General features: G+C 54.0%; 8 protein-coding genes across 8 annotated transcripts; 6 read left to right on the top strand and 2 right to left on the bottom strand.

Moving 5' to 3' along the window:
* Window positions 1-1,286: 1,286 nt before the first annotated feature.
* Window positions 1,287-2,299, top strand: M421DRAFT_502 (uncharacterized protein; the record flags this gene model as incomplete). Its single annotated transcript, XM_033594807.1, has 3 exons — window positions 1,287-1,308; window positions 1,366-1,577; window positions 1,700-2,299. The coding sequence occupies 3 exons, from the start codon at window positions 1,287-1,289 to the stop codon at window positions 2,297-2,299; spliced, it is 834 nt and encodes a 277-aa protein (XP_033454621.1).
* A 766-nt stretch (window positions 2,300-3,065) lies between these two features.
* On the top strand, window positions 3,066-6,250 carry M421DRAFT_501 (MFS general substrate transporter; the record flags this gene model as incomplete). The annotated part of the gene is made up of 4 exons (XM_033594795.1): window positions 3,066-3,588; window positions 4,460-4,696; window positions 4,789-5,169; window positions 5,220-6,250. The coding sequence occupies 4 exons, from the start codon at window positions 3,066-3,068 to the stop codon at window positions 6,248-6,250; spliced, it is 2,172 nt and encodes a 723-aa protein (XP_033454620.1).
* Window positions 6,251-6,952: 702 nt separating this feature from the next.
* M421DRAFT_88340 (transcription elongation factor Spt5) lies at window positions 6,953-10,054 on the top strand (the record flags this gene model as incomplete). The annotated part of the gene is made up of 3 exons (XM_033597658.1): window positions 6,953-7,201; window positions 7,255-8,729; window positions 8,779-10,054. 3 exons carry the CDS (start codon window positions 6,953-6,955, stop codon window positions 10,052-10,054), a joined length of 3,000 nt encoding a protein of 999 aa, XP_033454619.1.
* Window positions 10,055-11,034: 980 nt separating this feature from the next.
* Window positions 11,035-12,534, bottom strand: M421DRAFT_88339 (uncharacterized protein; the record flags this gene model as incomplete). Its single annotated transcript, XM_033597657.1, has 1 exon — window positions 11,035-12,534. One exon carries the CDS (start codon window positions 12,532-12,534, stop codon window positions 11,035-11,037), a length of 1,500 nt encoding a protein of 499 aa, XP_033454618.1.
* A 721-nt stretch (window positions 12,535-13,255) lies between these two features.
* M421DRAFT_415403 (uncharacterized protein) lies at window positions 13,256-14,310 on the top strand (the record flags this gene model as incomplete). Its single annotated transcript, XM_033590687.1, has 1 exon — window positions 13,256-14,310. A coding segment is annotated over one exon (748 nt), but the record flags the coding sequence as incomplete, so codon positions are not given.
* Window positions 14,262-15,460, bottom strand: M421DRAFT_415402 (uncharacterized protein). Its single transcript, XM_033590686.1, has one exon. The coding sequence runs from the start codon at window positions 15,145-15,147 to the stop codon at window positions 14,353-14,355; it is 795 nt and encodes a 264-aa protein (XP_033454616.1). The 5' UTR covers window positions 15,148-15,460; the 3' UTR covers window positions 14,262-14,352.
* Window positions 15,461-15,611: 151 nt separating this feature from the next.
* Window positions 15,612-17,860, top strand: M421DRAFT_415400 (aldehyde dehydrogenase). The gene is made up of 5 exons (XM_033590685.1): window positions 15,612-15,927; window positions 15,975-16,343; window positions 16,389-16,769; window positions 16,818-17,312; window positions 17,373-17,860. The coding sequence occupies exons 1-5, from the start codon at window positions 15,668-15,670 to the stop codon at window positions 17,503-17,505; spliced, it is 1,638 nt and encodes a 545-aa protein (XP_033454615.1). The 5' UTR covers window positions 15,612-15,667; the 3' UTR covers window positions 17,506-17,860.
* Window positions 17,861-18,912: 1,052 nt separating this feature from the next.
* Window positions 18,913-20,730, top strand: M421DRAFT_50968 (phospho protein phosphatase PPZ; the record flags this gene model as incomplete). The annotated part of the gene is made up of 2 exons (XM_033594880.1): window positions 18,913-20,319; window positions 20,368-20,730. The coding sequence occupies 2 exons, from the start codon at window positions 18,913-18,915 to the stop codon at window positions 20,728-20,730; spliced, it is 1,770 nt and encodes a 589-aa protein (XP_033454614.1).
* Window positions 20,731-21,414: the final 684 nt, after the last annotated feature.

Raw genomic sequence — 21,414 nt, 5'->3', positions numbered from 1 at the left:
GTGACTCCCAAATTCTTTCGTGTTAGTCGTTGCAAGTGGCGTGTAGAGTTTCAGAGCAAGCGACCAGGGTAGACAGCTGCGGCATTCGGCGGAAGATGCAGGGTTGTAAGAATGCAGCAAGTAAAGGCGGAGGCTACGCTTGCCCAACGAAATAGCAAGTCGCGGAAAGAGACTGACTGGACCCTTTTGATTGAAGGGCACAATGAAAGAACGGACACGACTCATTCGAGTCGGTTCGGAGCGGCTCAGACGCTGAAGATCGACCTAAAGATTGGCTGAAGCCACTCAGCCTCAATCAACGTCGACAACGCTTGCTGCCCGCATACAATGCACGATCCAGATTGCGATTGAGATGTTGACACCTTTGGCGAGGTGACACAACGCGAGAGCATAAGCGAGATGCCAAATGGAGTGAGGTGGTTTGGAGGATCGACCATCAGGATGACACACTGCCACGTGAGGGTCGTCAACTAGAGCCGCTTTAACGCATCGCCATCCAGCTCGGTCTGTCAGTCTGCAGTGGACATTGAGGAGAATTGCAAAGTGGAACAAGTCGGTAAGGTATAAGAAAGGAATCGTAAAATGAGGTTTCAGGGCTTTGGGCGCGGAATTGGTGGCTTTGCAACGTGAAGGGCCTCAGAGCGGGAGACGCTAGGTATGCACGGCGAGCTAGGTAGTAGTGTGCCCCTAAAAGAGCTGACCGACACGTGCAAAGCTTCGTCACCGTGATATCTCGCAACGATTTTTGGTTTTTGTTCTCTGCATCGAATGTGCATTGCTCCACTCCTCATTGTGCCCCTTTGGAGTTCATCGCGTAAGTGTACGCTCTGCCTAGGAGCATCTGTGCCCTCGAAATGCCAATGAGATTTCTCTTGGCGCTTTCAACCACTCACGATTTTGATGCTTGAACACCAACTACAGTCTTAATCGACATAGAGTTGGATTCGTGCGCGAGTGAGCTTAGCTAGTGTAAGAGACGGCTGCCAATTGGAACTCTGCATGACCTGGCCTACGGTGGACCTAATGGCGGCGAGGGGCGAGCAGTATGGAGTCACATTCTCTATCCTGAGATGATTCCGTGCAGTGAACCTCGACCACTGTCATCTCTCGAAGGAACTGTCTCTTGCGATCTATCTTTGCGTGGTTGGGTTGCGGTTGCCTGCGACGTTTACCTAGCAACGTATCGTGGAAATCGGTTTCACCTCGACTTTTTTAAACATCGACAATTGCTTCGCTCTCCACCTCCATTTCCAAAAACCACAATCGCTTGCCCTAACACTCACACCATGCCATACATGAAATTCTCAGGTATGTTGCAACGCACTTATGGTCACCCTCTTACTGCAGATGCTAACTATACAACAGCCTCAAAGGTGGCCGACCTGTCATGGGACTCGTTCGCAGCCCCTACACCGGGGGCTGAAGAATGGCAACCCGACCCTGACTCCGTGCCTATCGCTGGCGGGTTGCCAAATCCTCGTTTCAACAAGAGCCCACTCACCCAGCAGCAAAAGCAGGCTCTGAAGCGAGACAAGCTTCTCAGCCTCTATCTTGACCGCCCCAGTAAAAACCCACACGTCAGCTCTCTTCTGTTGTCAGTCCTCCACTTACCAGTACCCCAAAAAATGTGGGTAGCTGGCTGGCGCCTGCACCACGGGCGACCGGTCTTCCGCGTGCACTCGCGCCTACCCCAATTCAGCATCCGCTTTTCTCGCCACCGGATCCCGTCAAGCCAGTCGACATGGCATCAGTAGCTCCAGTGAGAAGTTCAGCACCAACAGTCAGGGCAGCTACTACTTCCAAGCCTACGAACGGCAACAAAGGCACGATGGAGACGCTTCCGGCTCAGCCGCTCTTTCAACGACCCCATACGCCACCCACGAGTGTTGCTTCGCAGGTGTCTGAGTTGCCTGTAAGAACATCTACACCAGTCTGGTTTCGAACTATCGAGCACCTTCTTGGCGATGACTCGCCTCCGAGGTCTACCCCTCTCGTTCAGCCTGTTGTTGCGAAAGCAGCAGCATTGCCCGCGCCTGTGTCAAGGCCACCCCACCTCTGCAAGCAGCCGCAGGCATTCAGATCGTCGGCTCCTGTCGCTACTCCAGCATTTAGCAAGAACAGTGTTGCACAAACCGATGCGCCACAGGTCAAGACGCAGCCTATAAATCTTGCGGAGGCCCCACCACCAGAAGCCACACGCCACACAGCGCAGGAGTTGAAGGTCTTGAAGAGCCTACTTGAGAGCTTCATCCCCAAAAACACAGCTTCGCCTTCCCAAGAACATGAGCGTTGCTCATAAATTTCATGGAAGACGAGATGGACATGTCGGCGCACACGACGCGCCAAGAGTGTAACGACATGAGTGAGAAGGAGTTCGAGGCCCACTTCAAAAAGATCAAGACTATGCACAAACTCACATGGAAGATCAAGTAGAGCAGAGACGAGATTGACGAGGCAGTTCTGAAGCACCAAGAACTTTGCGGAAGGTCGTTTCTAGGCCAAGGACGTTACTTCAGGCATATGCGTTTAGGGCTAGAAAGATTGTGGCAGCTCTTATGCTCTGATTCGAGCCACGGCCATGTTCCTGTACCAACGTAGATCAACTACAAACGCGCGGCTAAGGGCCTTTCATTTCGTCACGATGAGATCTACCCTGGCTTCAGCTGTTAGGTGTGCGTTCGATCTAGGCTCGTGTAGGACAAATCCATGCAAATTATTGGTTTACAGGACGACTTGCACGAACACTTAGACTCGGTTAGACTACCCAGATGACCAAAGCGTTGTTTACGCTCAATGCAGAACAATGCAACGAACTTACAATGGACAAACTGTCCGTGATTTTCCTTCTCTTCCTCTTGTCTCTGCTTTATCGCTTTGTACCAAGCGATCGCGGTTTCTGGCAATCACCTAGAACAATGACCATGCGAAGAACAACAGCACCAGACGTTTGCACCAGACGTTTGCACCAAACGTCTCTTTGCTTGCTGAATGTCAGTCGACGTATATCATCCGCCGCTTGCCAGGATGCATCATACAGATGCATGTGCAAGTTTTCGGTTTTAATTATGGGCAAGCAACAGTCACTCTCAGTCCAAGAGATAGGCGCCAGTGACCAAAGCTTTGGTCCAGTAGCAAGTGGCCGTCGTTCGCAGTCGCACGAGAGTCTTCGACGTTCAAATTCTCGCGCGAACTTCTTCGACCCGTATTACAACGCAATGCTGACCGCGCAGTCGACAGAAGACAAGGAGTGCTCAGCTTCGGGGTCGACCAGAATTCTGCATAAGGAGCAAGATGGTAAACCTGCAATCATGCTTACCACGTTCAAGTTCAGGCTGCTTGAGGGACCTGCAGCAAGGGTGCTACCAATTTTATGGGACTACGACCATTCTACGAGGGCAGACGGAGCATTGGCCAGCGGCGATTATCTGGCGTCAAAACAAATGCAACAGAGCGATCACTTCACTGATGACATCGAGCTTGCTTTTGACCACACCAAATTACGACATACAACCGTTGCGCTTGAGAAACTTGATATGGAACTGGGAGAGCATTTCGAGCGCCTGAAGAGCGAGTATGAGATCAAGAGGGGTACGAAGTGGACTCCCTTGAGGCCTTGGGATCGTGAGTCTTGGGTTTGGGAATCGGAAGGGCGAGACCTCGGTGATCTAGCCGAGGGGTCGTCGTCGGTGAATGAGGACACATAGTATGTCCGAGAGAAGCATGATTAGCTGATCGCGGAGGTAGTCACGCTAGTTTGGTCTAGTACGAGAATGGGAGTGCAGCATACACATCATGTATTCCGGTCAGTGATGTATTTCCCGGGTCTGAACTGCGCACCTTGCAGTACCCAATCACCCTTAGCCAATACGAGGAGAGAGATCATAGACTTGCGGGGGGCTCGTGATGTAAACCTGGTCCCTGTGCGGACCGCTGCGAGTCAACGTTGTTGAGGGTTCTCAAGGTCGTCATCGCTACCACAGTTAAGAGCTTTCAGACCTAAGAGCAATATTGCGTTCGAACCTTCCCCACTCAGGAGAGTGTACAGCGCCTCACTTTTTCTCGAGGGGGTCCTGAGAGAGGAGAATTTATCAGGTGAGCAGAGCGTGTGATTTATGGAGCTTTGGGTACGGGTTTTATGGAGGTAACCTCCCAGACTGATGTGTCTCTTTGCTGTATAGCTCGTCGAGGGGCACGAGCGAACGTGTTCGATTGGTCCACAAGAATCTGGTTCCACCACGATACAAACAGTGTACCGATATAAAACCTAGTGCCAGTTGTGCGAATTATACCATTGGGGTTCTATAAGGTCTCAGTCGCCTGCTTCTCCAGATTTTCCCCACAGACAGATAGCTTGTGATAGACAAGACAGCTATCCAGCAATCTTGCAGACTACACAGTCAGTCCATTATGAGCTCTTGATACGAAAACCTCCTTACTAAGAATCTTGCTGACGTTGTAGACTTCTCCACAGAGATGGAGAACATAGCTGAGAAAGACGCTTGCGTTGGCCAGCCAAGGGCCGACAGTGAGGCCTCCTCACGGACTCGCCCAGTCGGGTCAAAGGAGGGTCTCATTGGTGACAATGGTATCACCATACTGAACGAGGCCACCAATCTCGAGGACACTGCCTATGCTTTCTCAACGAGCAAGAAGTGGTGGATCCTCACGGTCGTCGCCTTGTGCCAGACAAGCATGAGTAAGCATGTCCTCTCCCAAGTCCAGTTTGCATCGTTAGCTTCATTTCAAATGATTATTGAACGTGAGATTTTGCTAACAAAGATGGTCTAGACTTCAACGCGGCCGTCTATTCCAACGCCATCGCCCCGCTCAACGAACACTACAACCTGGGCACCAACCACTTCACCAATGCTCGTGCGGGTTTGGCCTGGTTCCTGATCCCGTACGGTATCGGGTGCGAGCTGTGGGCGCCGTGGTCCGAAGACTTTGGGCGCTGGCCCATTATGCAGCTTTCGCTTGGAACTGTCAATCTTTGGCAAATCCTCGCAGGAGCGAGCACGTCTTGGAACATGGTCCTCGCGGCCCGTGTTCTCGGTGGCGTTTGCTCAGCTGGTGGCTCTGTGACATTGGGTATGGTTGCGGATATGTTCGATCCTGAGGATCAGCAGTTTGCTGTGCTTTGGGCTTCGCTTTGGTCTTGTCTTGGCTCTGGTGAGTGATCTGCCGTTTACGGTAAGATGGTATCGCTAACGATGTAATAGTTATCGGTGGTATCGCTGGTGGCTCGATTGAGCAGTTCCTCGGTTGGCGTTGGAACTTCTGGATCCAGCTCATTCTCGGTGTATCGGTACAGCTCGTCCACGCGACCTTGGTCCCGGAAACCCGTTCCACTGTCATGCTCAACAAGAAGGCGAAAAAGACTCGCAAGTCGAACCCTGACAGTGGCGTTCGTGGCCCTACCGAGGATGAGATTTTCGACTGGAAGAACGCCGCCGCACTGATGGGGCGCGCTTACAAAATGCTGGCAACAGAGCCCATCGTCCTCTTTCTCTCCCTTCTTTCTGGTTTTGCTGATGCCCTCATTTTCAGCTTCCTCGAGTCTTACGGTTACGTCTTCGGTCCTGGCGGGTGGAACTTCACCCCAAGCCAACTAGGCTTTGCCCTTTCTGCCCTCTTCATTGGATACTGGGCTGCCGGCTTCTCATACGTTCCCGTCATCCGTAGAGACAACCAGAAGCGGAAAGCTGGACAGGTGTTGAGCCCTGAGACTCGTCTGAAGGCACTCCTGTGGATTGCCCCGCTCCTTGCGATTGGTCTTTTTGGCTCCGCGTTCACCGTCGTTGGCCCTCCTCTCCCATGGATTGCGCCCCTCATCTTTGCAGTCCTGATTGGATGGGCAAACATGGCCATCTACTTCGCTACTATCGACTACATGGTCGCTGCTTATGGTGGCAAGTACTCGGCATCTGCCACTGGAGGTAACGGTTTCTCGCGCGATGTTCTCGCAGGTATCTGCTCATTCTACACGGGCCCCATGTACCACAAACTCGGCAACCAGAACGCTACCTGGCTGTTGTTCGGTCTTTCGGTCCTGGTCATCATCCCGGTTTTCTGGATCTACAAGAAAGGATCTTGGCTTCGTGCCCGCAGCAAGTACGCTGCGGAGGTCGAGGCCGAGCGCCAGAGGAACGAGGATATCAAGGCTGGGCGGCGGCATGGCCAGCCTGCTCTAGTCCAGCAGGACACCAACGCCTCTGCACCAGGGCAGGCCCAGCCACATTTGACAGTGTAGGTGAGAGGGCACACGTCGATAGCTTTTGACCAGAGCGGGTGCGTGGGCACGTTGAACTGGTGGATGGTCCCCACGATGCGGCGTCAAAACGACCAGTTGGTGGTCTTTAATAGCTTTCCCTTCTCTTTGTATTTAATAATTGTGTTCAAGAATTCCTTAGATCAATTTTCTCCCTCATGCAATCGTGTATGCGCCCTCGCCAGCTGGTAGTCAGGGAGGGCTTACTCGAGTTCAGAACATTTTCTGGTGTTGAACTGCGCTGACGCGCTCTGAAGTAGGCGCAGTCCGTTGTAACGCACAAGCACAAATTATACTAGCTGAGTTTAGTTCATGAAAGGTCACTCCGCTTGAAAACGTATGAGGGGTTGCGTGCTGACGATGTGAAAGTGGAGACTCGAGGGCTTCAGCGATCCATGTGCATGGGTGGCCGGTGCGCACGGGTGAAGCTAAGGCTTCATTAGCGCGCCGTACAATGCGCTCACGTCGCTCACACCTCAAACAAAGCCTCGACATCTTCTTCTCGACTTGCAAATCTCTTTATTTCCTCCAATCTCGTCCCCCACACCCTTTCACGGGTGATCATTGTGCAGGCAGACGCCAAGAGCTGCTGCGCTCAGAGGGCTCTCGAACTCTTAAAGAGCTGCCAGCGCCAGCTTTCTTCAGCTCCAGCGCGCCGCCCTTACCTCCAATACTGTCGACATCATGTCTGGCTACGACGACCGCGATTCCGGCTCTGATGAAGAGCCGTTCAACCCCCAGGCCGAAATCGACGAGGATGACGTACCTGCGACCAGCGCGCCCGTCCGCCGATCAGCTCCTGCAGCCGACGATGATGAGGACGATGCGGTCGAAGGAGGCAACGACGACGATGACGACGAGGAGGAAGGAGGTGAGGAGAATGACGACGACGACGACGACGACGATGACGAAGAAGAAGATGAAGAGGACATAGTAGGATATAGTCTGCACCGCGACGGCTGCGGGCACATACTGACTTATGATAGGTTCGCCCTACGAAAAGGAGAAAGAAGGCCAAGCGCAACATGTTCATCGATGTTGAAGCCGAGGTTGACGAGGAAGAAGAAGAGGAAGATGAGGGCGACGAGGACATTCAAGACGAAGTGCATCCTGATGACCTGCTTGAAACTACGAACGCCGATCTCGACGACCGCCACCATCGTGAGCTTGATATGCGCCGCGAGGTGAACGCACAAAGGGATGTCGAGGAAATTGCGAAGGAGTTCGACGAGAAATACCGTCGCAGGGAGATGCAGAGCGCCCGTCGAGGCGCAACAGGAGCTGTACCTCTTGCTCTCCCAACTGTCAACGACCCGTCCATTTGGAGCGTCAAGTGTCGGCCTACGAAGGAGCGTGAAATCATCATGAGCATTCAAAGGCGCATTGACGAGAAAATGCGCGCGAAGCAGCCCGTCAAGGTTTATTCGGCCTTCGAGCGCGGTCCCAACGGTCCTCAGTCCGGGTACCTCTATGTGGAAGCCGATGCAAAGCAGGACATGTTAGAGATCATTGAGGGTATCTCGAACGTTTTCATGAGCGGTGAGATGCTCTCGATCGATGTCAAGGAGCGACCAGATCTGCTTCGCAAGAAGAGGAGGCCACCGCTGGAAGTTGGCAAGTTCGTGCGCATGATCAGGCCGCCGACCTACAAGGGCGATTTAGGAAAAGTGATCGAGGTGTCCGGCAACGGTCTGGACTGCATCGTGCAGCTCGTCCCTCGTCTCGACTACGGCCTGAATGAGGACACAAATGCGGCTGTTGACAACAAGCGGAAGCGCGGATTCTTCGGACCGAAGACCGAGCGCCCACCCCAGAAGCTGTTCAGCGAAGCCGATGCGAAGAAGAGACACATGAAGCACCTCAGCATGTCTGGCTCTGGCGCCCAGAGGCAGTACACATACAAGGGCGAAGACTACGTCGGTGGATTCTTGGTCAAGGAGGTCAAGGTCAACTGGGTCTCTGCAGAGCGAGTCAACCCCAAGATGGAGGAACTGCAGTACTTCTCAACCCAAAATGCCGACGGCACCGAGACGCTGGACCTCATCGCAGTGCAAGCTGCACAAAAGGCTGCCGAGACCGGCGCCGCTTTTGCTGCTGGAGACAACGTTGAGATCTACACCGGTGAACAAAGAGGTATCCGCGGTACCACTGTCACGGTCACTGGCGAGATTGTCACACTGCAGGTCAGCGAGGGCGAGCTCAAGGGTCGCAAGATCACTGCGCCCGTCAAGGAGCTGCGCAAGCTGTTCCGTGAGGGTGACCACGTCAAGGTCATTGGCGGCAGCAAGTACGTTGATGAAGTCGGTCTTGTTACCAAGATTAGAGACGACAAGATCACCTTGCTTTGCGACTCGACACAGCAAGAAATCACAGTCTTTAGCAAGGACTTGAAGCGTGCTGCCGATTCTGCTACCGTGGGAGCAGACTCCAACTTCGATCTCTACGACCTTGTGCAAATTGAGTAAGTTCTGGAGCACCGCAGGTCATTGCATTTCCCTAATATTGAGCAGTGCCTCCACCATCGGTTGCGTTGTCCGAGTCGATCGTGAGGTTTTGAAGGTCGTAGACCAACAGGGCGATGTGCGCACACTTCTCCACACACAAGTCTCACAAGTCGCAGGCAGGAATCGAAATGCTGTGGCCACGGACCGCGACGGCTCTGAAATCCGGCACGATGATAATGTCAAGGAGTACGGCGGTGAAAACCGGCAGGGCAAGGTCCTCTACATTCACAGGGGAACACTCTTCGTCCAGAACCGCGAGCTGGTTGAGAACCAGGGTATTTTCGTCGTCCGCAGCACGAGTGTCCTTACTATGGCTGCCAAGAGCGGACGAGCCCAAACACAAGATCTCAGCGGCCTTAATCCAGCTCTGAACGCTGGTGCAAATGGCAGCTCCGGGCCTATGCCTCCTCCGCGAAGCTTTGGTCGCGACAAGTTGATTGGAAAGACGGTCGTCATCCGGAAGGGCGCGTACAAGGGACTTCTCGGCATCGTGAAAGACACTATGAATGACGAGGCACGGATCGAGTTGCACACTAAGAACAAGCAGGTGTCTGTCAAGAAGGAGCTTTTGTCCATCAAGGATCCCATCACCGGAAGTAGTATGCCCGTTGGCGGTGGCAAGTTCCCGGATCGCTCGCGCGGAGGCTACTCTGGTGCAACACCAAGCTACAACAGTGGAAATGGACGCACACCAGCCTGGGGCAACGGCGGCGGTCGCACTCCTGGATGGGGTGGCGGCGGTGGTGCAGGCGGTCGTACACCCGGATGGGGCGGCGGTGGTGGCCGCACTCCTGGCTGGGGAGGTGACGGCGGACGCACAGCCTACGGCGGCGGCGACGGAGGCCGTACAGCTTACGGTGGAGCAACAGCATATGGCGGCGCTACATCCTACGGAGGCGCGACCTCATACGGCGGAGGCACAGCTTACGGCGGCAACGATGGCAACCGCACCGCATACGGAGGTTTCAACTCTGGTGGCCGCACGCCTGGCTGGGGAGGCTCTGGGTCTGGCAACACAGCATCCAAGTCGAACCTCTCCGCACCTACACCTGGGGCCTACAATGCCCCCACGCCAGGTGCGTACGCAGCGCCAACGCCCGGAGGCTATGGTGCATACTCGGCACCCACACCTGGTGGCCCAATGGATGCCCCCACACCTGGTAATTACTCTGCGCCTACACCGGGCGATCGCTATGGCGCTACACCTGCAGTTGCAGCGACGCCTGGCGCGTGGGACATTTCGACACCAGCGCCGAGCGGCGAGGACCCTGGGTACCATTGAGCGGCTCTCAGATTGTATTGTAGAACACCTTGCGCGTGAGTTTGCTCCCGTGGCCTTAGCCAGACTGCCTGCTTACACAGCTCGCTCTTCGGTATCACTTGACATTTGCATTGCTGGAGTTTCAAAATAGGATATCAACAGGGAGATCATCATTGCAATTGCTCGTCCATGTTCTCTCGTCTTGTTATGCTTGTGGCGCCTGCATGCATTGCAGGAGCGACTTCCTGCAATCGTTAGCGCAGACGCTCTTACAGTTGCTCACCTGTCAGCCTCGACGACTTCTGCCCCTCTCACCTTCTCGCTTGCACCACATCACGGGCTTGGCCCATCTCCGATATATGGAAGGCGAGTAATCTGCATCTCGCCAAGGGCTTCTTCTCACTGATGCCACAAGACTCATAAGTTTCGGCCTTCCCCTTGCGCTCGTAGCCGATGCCTGGTTCTTCGTGCTGAGCGGCTTCTTTTTTTCTAGCTGTGCCACGCAGAGAGAGGGCAACCAGACGAACCTCTGATCGCGAGACACAAAGTAGAACCACTGCCGCCAATGTTGCCAGTCAGGAAACCAGTAGATCAAACACACGATCTGATGCGGAGAGTCAAACCCGAGTTTCTACTCCTACCGCCACAGCTTCTACTCTCCCGCCCGGTAGCATCAATCTCGCCACATTCGTCATTGGCAGCTCTGCCCGCTGGGAATCCTACGAGCTGACTCGAGGACTTGCATCCAGAGACGTGACGCAACCGAAGGAGCTGTGCCAGCAGGTCCTGAAGCCTGCTGAAAGCATTTGATCTGCAAGAAGCCCGAATCGGAATGGTAATCGGTGAAGATCAGTCGAACAATCAGTAAGATTGTATAGCCTGCTGAATGCTGAAAGTTTGATATCGCGCTTTGGGTATCAGACAGCACGAGCGGTCAGACATAGTCTAATTCTGTAGTAGAATTGATGTTCTGATGTGGACCCGCCTCTTTCGTTCTGAATTTAACTGTTATCCTTCCTTGCTGTCAAAACTCTTGCCAAAATACATGGCTCATCACAGTGACAGGTTGGAGAGAAGAACTCGACCTGGACTTCCTTAGCGCCCGCCTCCTCGACCCTTCGCCTTGCCTTTTCCAACTCAATTGACGGCTCCCTCTCCGATATTGCCAGCTCAACGCCTCCACTGCCATCGGCGTACAGCTCTTCAAGCTCAGTCTTTGTGAGCTTGAGAGCCTTCTGTGCGTTCAGACGAGCTGCTTCGTACCGCTTCATCTCAGCGTAATCGATGAAGTTCTGCACCGTGACGTTATATCCAGCCAGAACTTCTGTAATGCGCTCGTAGATGACCCGGTGAACAAACCCCGGACAAGGCGAGTCCTCGTGCCACAATTGCGGTCCTGCCTGTCCCGGCTTGTCTCGCCAACCTCCATATGGTCGAAGCGGCAGCCTGATCACAATCTCGTTCAGACATGGCAGGCGCCCGAAGACTTCGTAAGTCAAAGCCTTCGCCTTGCGGTACTGCTGGAGCCCCCCGACTGTCACTTTGAAGAAGTGCATATACGACAAAAAATCCATGCCGAGGCTGATCTTCTGTATGCCATGGCGCAGCGTTGCGTACTGAGAAAGCTGCGGGTATATTTTCGGGAAGTGCTCGTAGCACTTGGATAGCATCTCTTGAGCGGGAGATATCGGGATGCTGGAGGAAGAGGTCATCTGGTAATAGTCTCCCAGGCGATCGATACGGTCGCAGAGGCCTTTGTAGCATGAGGCGGTTATGCACAGTCCTTCTGGGTGCATGAGACTGCTGCCGCCAATGATGCAGAGACGTATTGTTATCGCGCGGATTTGGTGGGAGACGTACGGGAGCGGGAACCAGTCGCCTAGTTGGTCGACGACTTCGAACGGACCAGGTTTGCGGATCTTGTGGTCGGGTTTGTAGCGCCAGTTGAAGCGGGCGAGACGCTCGGCGTAGACGCCATATGTGAGAGGTTGATGCATGCATTGCTCGATTACTCGCTGCTTCAGCTCGATAGGGAGCGCGGTCCAATTGAAGGACTTGCTGTTGCTCAACCACCAGTTCCATAGGATGTCGGACTTGAGGGGGCCATCGATGGCGGGGAATGTCGAAGCTAGGAAGGTGTCGAGGGCCTCGGCAGTGCCACGATGAGAGACTAAGAGGTAATCCCACCTCATTTCCCTCGAGCGGCGCCCGGTTCTCCGAAGTTGGCATTGCACTGGCACAGTGATGCGACCTTCAATGCTATTACCGTGCATTAAAACACCAAGAGACGTGGTGAGATATATGCCTTTAAGACCTCTGTCTATGGTCTTACCATACGGGCTGCTGGCCTGTTGTACTGCGAGACCGAGCACAAAGTGGGCAGGCGACTGGATCTGATACTGGCAGACCTGCTCGTGGAGGCACTCTATGGATGGGCTTGGATCGTAGGGTACTGATTGAACAGGTTGATAATCCCCTAGATTAGTGAATACGTCGAGCATGGTGTTCCGACTTTGATGTCTATGTTATTTTCGGGCTGTTGTTGCTAAAGACATGCTGTTCAAATTGGATAGATACTTATGGAGAGGCGTCCATACTCCAGAGGTGCTCGGGCCACCTCTTGTTGCCTTGGGTTAACTTATGGTGAGCGGGGGCCCCAAGTGAGGGCACAGGGTGAGGTGAAGTGCTACGAAGCGTATTATTCGATGGACCAATCAGTGACCACTCTTTCCTGCCTCGTAAAGGTCCTATCAACGACCTCGATAGGCTTGATTGAGAGGTCCCCGTCCCTATACACACCTTTCTAGTGACTTGTGGGATCCAGGTCTATCAATGGGCACACTACTATTGACAAGATGGCACTCAGGACCTCTGCATGAAGTCATGTGAATCACAGTCGGAGCATCGCAGCGCTCACAAAGATCAGTGATTTCCTTTCTCTCACAGCGGATATACACAGAATTTGACATTGTTGAGATAGCATTGCGATGATCAGTTTCATTGTTTGAATGATGTCGCGCCTCCTTCACGCGTCAACGCGCCAAGCGCACCTTCCCCGATTGAGATGGCGGCGCGTTCCAGCCAATAGTCTTTCTCAGCACCGATCTGCACCTTCACGTCTACACGACAAGACGGGCCGCGCCAATAGCATCAACCAAAGCGAAGGATCCGCACCTCAAATCAATCGAAAGACATCTGTGCAAAACGAATTGAAAGAGCAGGATGAATCAAAACTTCGTTGGCCAGCCCAACGCTGAGGACATCAAAGCGCTCGAAAACCTGCGGCGCGGGTTAATACCTATGCTCGCAGCCCTGGACAAGCTGAAGTACGACATGGAGATCGCAAAAAAACGAGGAACAGCGGTGGACTGGCCACAAATTCAACGTGCAACAACAACCGTCAACAGCTACATCACAAACCTCATGACCACAATCAATGGCGGCCGCAAATATGCCCTCGAAAGCCGAAAGACCGATGCTGGCAAAGTACTCAAGAACAAACAAGGAGACCACGGGCGGGACTACAGAGACATCGACATCGAGCCTCAGGCAGACACAATCCGCAATCTGCACCCCTTCCCCACCGCGCCCTTCCCAGGCACAACGCACGAGTTCGCCGTCATAGCACAAGGTCTACTTCGAAAACGTATGGAACCCGCAGAAGAGAAATGGGTCGAGGAGCGGTTATCAAGAGCGCTAGAATTTGCCTCTGTGCCGCCAGAATGGGGCATCGAGCCGCGCAAGCCTGCCGACAAGGACGAGAAAGACAGCGACAACGAGACCGACCCTGATGCGCCGAGTACCGCGGTCAACAGGTTCAGCAAGCGTGCGAAGGGTTCTCTGACGGAGGAGCAGCTGGTGCAGAGATGGAATTCGGCGCACATCTGGTTTTTCAACCCGCCGCGGACGGAGTTTGATGACGAGGGCGAGTATGAAGATGGTGAGGAGGGGGATGAAGAAGACGATGAGGGCGAGTTCGAGGATGCGATGAATACACCGGCTGCGGACGCGAGTGCGCAGCCGCCGCAGGAGGGAGTTCAGCCTGCGAAGCCGCCGCCGCCGGTTATCATGATTCAAGAGGCGGAGCCGCCAGTGCATAAGCCGGTGCCTGGGACGCCGGTATTGGACCTGGGTATTATTCAGAAGTTCATGGCGACAGGGCAGTTGTAGGAAGGCTGGCCACACAATATCACCGGGCACCGCTGTAGGAGAGTAAGACGTCGGAAGGAAGAGCATTGCGCATCATCAATAATCGTGCATTGCGTACCTGGGTATATAGCTCTTGAGTCTATCGTTGTTGAATCGTTTCCTCAAGGCGCTTATTCAGGTTTCAGCGCGTATGTCCGCACAGGATACAACTCCTTCGGCATGCCTCGCTGCAGCTCCGTAGCCACAATCTTCAACCCCGCATCCGTGAACAGCTTCCTGAACTTTTCATCGCTCCTCGTCACACTCGAATCCTCCTCGTCGTAGATATCTTTATGCCTAAGATCTGTCGAAAGATTCTCCTTCACCACAATCCACGCCTCCACCTTCTCTCCCTCTTCAGGCTTAACAAGCCCGTCCTTGCACCGCTCCAGATATGCAATAAGCTGCGCATCCGTCAAATGGCCCAAACACCACTGATTCCAGATCAAATTGTATGCCCCCGTCGCAGGAACCCAATCCTGTAGTCCTTGATTGCACACCTCACCCACCTGCCCCCTGCCCGCCGCCTCGTCGCCAGCAGCCTCAGCACTCGTGTTCTCGACCTCCGCAACAAGCTCGTCGGTAAACTTCTTCACCGGCTCGACAACATCGACCCGTCTCCCCACTCCCAGCAGCAAGCCCTTTGTTATGCGCCCAATGCCCGCGCCGCAGTCCGCTACTCTGTCGAGCAAGGGAAGAGGTGTTTTGGGCCCCAGGCCGAGCCGCGAGCGCCGCAGTTTTGTGAGGAAGGTGGATGAGCCGACGAGGTCGATGCGCGACGTTTGCGGAAAGCCGCCCAGCATCCCGTTATTGTCTGAGGTCACGGATTCCCAGTATGCGAGCGAGTGCGAGATGTTGATTGAGGCGTCGGGGTGCTCGGGGTCGTGCGAGGGGAGGGGTGGGTCGGTGGCCATGCCTGCGGCCATGGCTATGAAATGTGGGTGGGAGCGTCTGGCGGACTTGACGTGTGACGTACAGAGAGTGTGGTTCAGTGATGTGCTGATAATGCCTCTATGGTACTGAGTATGTCGAGGCTGTTGTCACGAACTGTTTGTGTTGAATTAAAGATCAGCAGTTGTTACCGGTACCGGTAGCACGTTGTTCATGTGTGGAGCTTGACGCGTCTGGCGGGGTAGCTCGAAGCTCTCGTCGAAAGGCATTATTCCGTCCGCGGGTGCTGTGCAGCAATCTAGCATCTATGTAAACCTATAGATAACGATAAAGAATTACAATGTCGGCAGCTGGTAGATCAAGTGAGCATACAAAGCTCGAAAGAATGCGTCTCACGCGTCTACGGGTGTGGAGTGCAGATCCCAAAAAGGCAGTTGCATGCGGATATCGCTCGTCATCTGGCCCCCGCGGTAGAAGCTGCCTACGCCTGCATCGGTAGCTGCAAGCCATTGGTATTCTGTAGATAACCAGCTATCCCCTGTGCCGGCCGGAGCGATGTCCTGTCCTTACACCTCCCTCTTCAGAGCCTCGACTCGTAAGCCTTCAGCAATTTCTCAAGCTTCAGCACTCAGAGCTGTGCAATTGAAACAAGTCATATTTCCAAGATACTACACAACTGGTAGCAGTATGTCAGACCTCTTTGTCGAGCTCACAGCGCCGAACGGCCACAAGTACAAGCAGCCACGAGGGCTGTTCATCAACAATGAGTTTGTCAAGTCAAAGTCTGGCGAGACTATTAGTTCAATCAATCCAAGGTACGTAGCTACATCTTAGCTACCATACATGTGGCTGACTTTGACAGTGACGAGAAGGAGATTGTCTCCGTCTACGCAGCCGGCGAAGAAGATGTCAACGACGCAGTAGCAGCAGCACGCAAAGCCTTCAAGAGCACAGAATGGCGAGACATTGACACAAATGCCCGTGCAGATATCCTCTTCAAACTCGCACAGTTGATCGAGCAGCATAGAGAGACGCTAGCTACAATCGAGACATGGGACAACGGTAAGCCATATCAGGTCTCGTATAACGACGACCTTGGCGAAGTTATTGGCACGATCAAATACTACGCGGGATACGCAAACAAGATTCACGGCCAGGTCATCGATACATCGCCTGCAAAGCTCGCCTACACCCTTCGTGAGCCTCTCGGTGTGTGTGGACAGATCATTCCGTAAGTGTTGTCAATGTTGCAATGAATTTGTATTGACCACCACAGATGGAACTTCCCTCTCGCCATGGCGGCCTGGAAACTCGGCCCTGCACTTTGCACCGGTAACACAGTCGTTCTGAAGGCTGCCGAGCAGACGCCACTTTCTATCCTGTACCTCGGAACACTTGTCAAGGAGGCTGGCTTCCCACCAGGCGTGGTCAACATCATCAACGGATTGGGCAGGACAGCTGGTGCGGCTCTTGCAAAACATCCCGACGTAGCCAAGATCGCCTTCACTGGGTCGACAGCTACCGGCAAGGAGATCATGAAGATGGCTGCTGGAACAATGAAGAACATCACCCTAGAGACAGGCGGCAAGTCTCCACTGCTGGTCTTTGACGACGCAGACCTTGACCAGGCAGTCAAGTGGTCACATATTGGTATTATGTAAGAGAATGCCACTCTGCACGCCTGATACTCGCTGATGAATGGTAGGTACAACCAAGGACAGGTTTGCACAGCAACATCAAGGATCTTAGTGCAAGACGGCGTCTACGAGAAATTTGTTTCTACTTTCAAGGAGTACGTCGCAAAGACATCAGTCGTTGGCGATCCCTTCAAGGACGACACTTTCCAGGGCCCGCAAGTCACCAAAGCGCAGTACGAGCGCGTGCTATCTTACATCGAGGCCGGCAAGTCTGAAGGCGCGACACTTGTATCTGGAGGAAAGGCCTACAAGGATGTCGGTGGCAAGGGTTTCTTCATCGAACCCACAATCTTCTCAGACGTCAAGGACAACCACACGATCTACCGCGAAGAGGTCTTTGGACCCTTCGTCGCAATCAGCTCGTTCAAGACTGAGGAGGAGGCCGTTGAGCGCGCCAACTCAACAATGTACGGTCTCGGAGCAGCGCTATTTACCGAGAACATCACCAAGGCACATCGCGTTGCACGTAACATCGAGGCCGGCATGGTGTGGATCAATTCTAGGTCAGTTCTTCGTTCTCAACTTCACGAGGCCTCACCTCCTACTCTTACTAATTCCTGCAGCAACGATTCCGATTATCGCATTCCCTTCGGAGGTGTAAAGCAGTCTGGTATTGGGCGGGAGCTCGGAGAGGCTGGACTTGAGGCCTACACTAATAAGAAGGCCATCCATGTCAATCTGGGTACAAGGCTGTAAGGAATCATGGACGAACAGATACCGGTACATGCCATCGCTGCGTACCCGGAACGGGGCTGCGCTTGGCGCCATGGCTTGGGGTGGGTTGGACGATTACAGATGTTTGACATTGCTTGGTCCGGGAGGAACAATTGTGGCACTGCAAGTTTGTCTCCAAGATGCGTGATTTAGGTGATGTTGAAAAGAACCATCACTTTCCAGAAATCCACTCATCACTTTGGGGAGTCACATGAGGCATAAATTCCTTGCGTGGACTGTCCGAAACATTGTGAAGCCCGTTCAAGTCGGCGCGACTTGGGCAGCTGCCAAACCTTTCCCAGGTTGTGGCTTGTGTGGAGCAAGGCCAGAAGTGGGCCCACACCGGTACATATGATGTCGTTGCTCGGAGGCTGGTGAAGCTCTGAATTGCATGTACCTGACTGCTGTCCAAGCACCGCGACTGACACCGAATGCAGCACAAGTGAGGCTCCGTGACCAGGATAGCGGTGCAAATACACCAGAGCTGGGGTCGCACATGTCACCAGTTGGCTGCAACGACGTGTTCAGGCGATGCTTTGTGTGCTCCGCACAGCTAAGAACGGTTGTGCTTGGCGCAAGCCTCTCGTAGCCCAACGCGAACAAATCACCAATGCCTTCGTCCCTCGCTGCCTTCTCACTGCCCGCCGTGCCCGCCGTGCCTCCCGTTGCGCTGTGCTTGCTACCGCAACATTCACACTGACAGCTGCACTGCTCTTGTGACTGATACCATTGCTCTGCCTGCGCACTCCAAACATCTGGACCGCCGCTAGCTTGTGACCTAGGATCGCTTCCGCTCAGCCCGGCGCCCTCGCAGTCACTGCTGGTCCTTGCGCCTTACTAAGGTACGCGGCTAACAGCTCTATCCCCGCCCTGTCGACTGGAGAGCTTGAGATCATCGCTATCACCACCAACGCCCGCAACCACAGTCGCAAGTGCACTGCCCGCACCGCGTGAGCGACTCCCCCATTGCGATTTTCACCCCAGGCCATAGCTCTGGATCGCAAACGGCGCCTCAATTCGCCCCCCGTCGACCGTCCCAACCCAACCTGTCACACGCAGCGTCCCGCAACGCTGATAACGACAGCGCCGACGGAGGCTCGCTTCAAGTCCTTCCTCTCTCGCCTTTTTAGGCCGCCTTAACACCTCACACGTTTTGCGGTAGTTTAATATACACGTCAACGAATATTCAAGAGCTGCAGTCGCAAACTGCGTCATCGCACACGAACCTTGGGAAAGAGCACGCACTTAGCTCTGCCGCCTCGGCCCTGCGCACCTTAACTCCACCGCTGCTTCCTGTGGTGATACCAGGAACAACACCCTCCCTGATTCACACATCCACACACTCCTGCGCACTAGCAGCACACATCTAGGCGCAGCATCGCCACCACCATGGGCAACCAGCCATCCAGCGAGAAGGGCAAGAAGGGAGAGAAGGGCGCTGATGGCGTTCCTCTGGGCCGTGAATACTACCGCTCGTTCGAACGCTCAGACACCCAAGGCTCGACGCGCTCGATTCGCAACTCTATTCGCAATAAGATCCCCGGCACCGGTAAGACCGACAGCCCACGCAACTCAGTGTCGAACCTGAGCCAAACCACCAATGGCAAGGATGACAAGTCGGATGCAGTCTCTCTGAAGTCAGAGAAGAGCAAGGGAGGAAAGAGCTCGAGACGAGGCTCGACAGCTTCAGAAGGTGCTGGTCTTATCGAGACAGCTGCGCAGCTTGAGAAGCAGCCAGATGAGCCACAGCCACCACCATCACCCGTGCATGGAGCTACAGTTGGCACAGGACATGAGGCTGTAGAGAAGGCTCAACAGACTGGGGAAGTCGATCGAGTCTCAGAAGTGCCACCTTCTGGTGTCCCGCCTCCGTCCGCCTCCGCCCAGCCAGGAGAGTCAATCTTGCAGAAGAAGGGTCAGCCTATCCCGAGGCTGCCGGAGCCTCCAGCCGCGAACGATGGAGCCGGTTCCCCTATGGAGATCAGTGCTCTGAAGGCGATCGACCTCGACGACATGATTCAGCGTTTGCTCGACGCTGCATATGCCGGAAAGGTCACCAAGACCGTCTGCTTGAAGAACGCCGAGATCTTCGCCATCTGCTCTGCTGCACGGGAAGTGTTCCTGAGCCAGCCAGCGCTTCTGGAGCTTGCGCCGCCCGTCAAGATCGTCGGAGACATCCACGGACAGTACACTGACCTGATCCGCATGTTCGAGATGTGCGGTTTCCCACCGAACTCCAACTATCTATTCCTGGGTGACTACGTCGATCGCGGCAAACAGAGCCTGGAAACAATCCTACTGCTTATGTGCTACAAACTCAAGTTCCCCGAGAACTTTTTCCTCCTCCGCGGCAACCACGAATGCGCGAACGTTACACGTGTCTACGGCTTCTACGATGAATGCAAGCGGAGGTGCAACATCAAGGTTTGGAAGGCGTTCGTTGATACATTCAATTGCCTTCCCATCGCAGCTATTGTCGCACAGAAGATCTTCTGCGTGCATGGCGGCCTTTCCCCAAGTCTGTCGCACATGGACGACATACGTCAAATCGCCCGACCAACTGATGTCCCTGACTACGGTCTGCTGAACGATCTGCTTTGGAGTGATCCAGCAGACATGGAGAACGATTGGGAATCAAATGAGCGGGGCGTTAGTTATTGCTTCGGTAAAAAGGTCATCATGGAGTTCTTGCAACGGCACGACTTCGATCTCGTCTGTCGAGCGCACATGGTAGTCGAAGACGGCTACGAGTTCTTCAACGACAGGGTCCTTGTGACGGTCTTCTCCGCACCAAACGTAAGCTCAGGCAGGCGTTAAGTTGTGGCAACTACTAACAATATACAGTACTGTGGCGAGTTCGACAACTGGGGTGCAGTTATGTCTGTATCCGGAGAATTGCTGTGCAGCTTCGAGTTGCTCAAGCCGCTTGATTCGAGCGCGCTGAAGAGCCACATCAAGAAGAGCAGGAACAAGCGCCAAAGCATGCTAAACTCACCAGTGAGTAACTTTTGGCCTCGGCCTATAGATTTAAAGCGATCTTTAGTGCCATCTATATATCTTACTCGTACTGACTCAGCTCCAGCCTGCACACTACGCTCCGCAGTCTTACTAATATTCTTCTTCTTTTGTAGGGCAGCGAGAGCGAAGGTTCGCCCTCGTCGATTCTCGCTAAGCAGTTCACATGCGATCCAGAGTGCGACGGGCTAGTGGAGAAGTACAAAAACGCAGACAAGCAGAGGGGTCTCCGACGAAGACCTGGGCTGGATCGGCTCGGCGGCTCGGAGGACAGCGATGTTCTTGTACCCCAATGGCTCGACCAGCCCGCACCGCAGACTCCGTCATCACCAGAACTTGCTCCTGTCAAGTCACTGCTGGCACCGCTGGAGATCGTAAAGCCTGATCGAGTGGAGGACCATCGGCGACAGAAGGCAAAGCGCTTTGCGTGGGAAGCGTCGCTACCAACAAACTTCCGGAGGCATTCGAATCACGTCACTCCAGGCCACACTCTCGAATACATCAATCAAGGAGTACCAGCACCAAAGAAGAGACCAGTTGAGTTCAGCGCATCGACTAAGTTCAAGAGACGCTCTTTGCAGTAGTGTTTGCACAAAACCGTTCTGATAGGGCGGTCAGGCTTGACTGCTCTCTAGGATTACATGTTGACAGTCTTCTTCCGCGGTATGATCTGCAAACATCTCTTTACAACAAAGCCGGCCACGGCATGCATCTTGCTTTCAGACGGCGTATAATGGGGCTTTTGCTTCCACCTGGGGTTCTTCATCGAGCCAAGGTGTACAGTGTAGCATACTGGTCAAACTGTTGCATCTTGTACTTGAGTAATGCTTGCTTGGGTACAGGGAGGCTTACTGCTACATATATCTCTTCAGGTCG

Source organism: Didymella exigua (assembly GCF_010094145.1).
Source record: "Didymella exigua CBS 183.55 unplaced genomic scaffold M421scaffold_1, whole genome shotgun sequence".
Lineage (NCBI taxonomy): Eukaryota > Fungi > Ascomycota > Dothideomycetes > Pleosporales > Didymellaceae > Didymella > Didymella exigua.
This window is presented reverse-complemented; position numbering and strand designations above follow the sequence as displayed.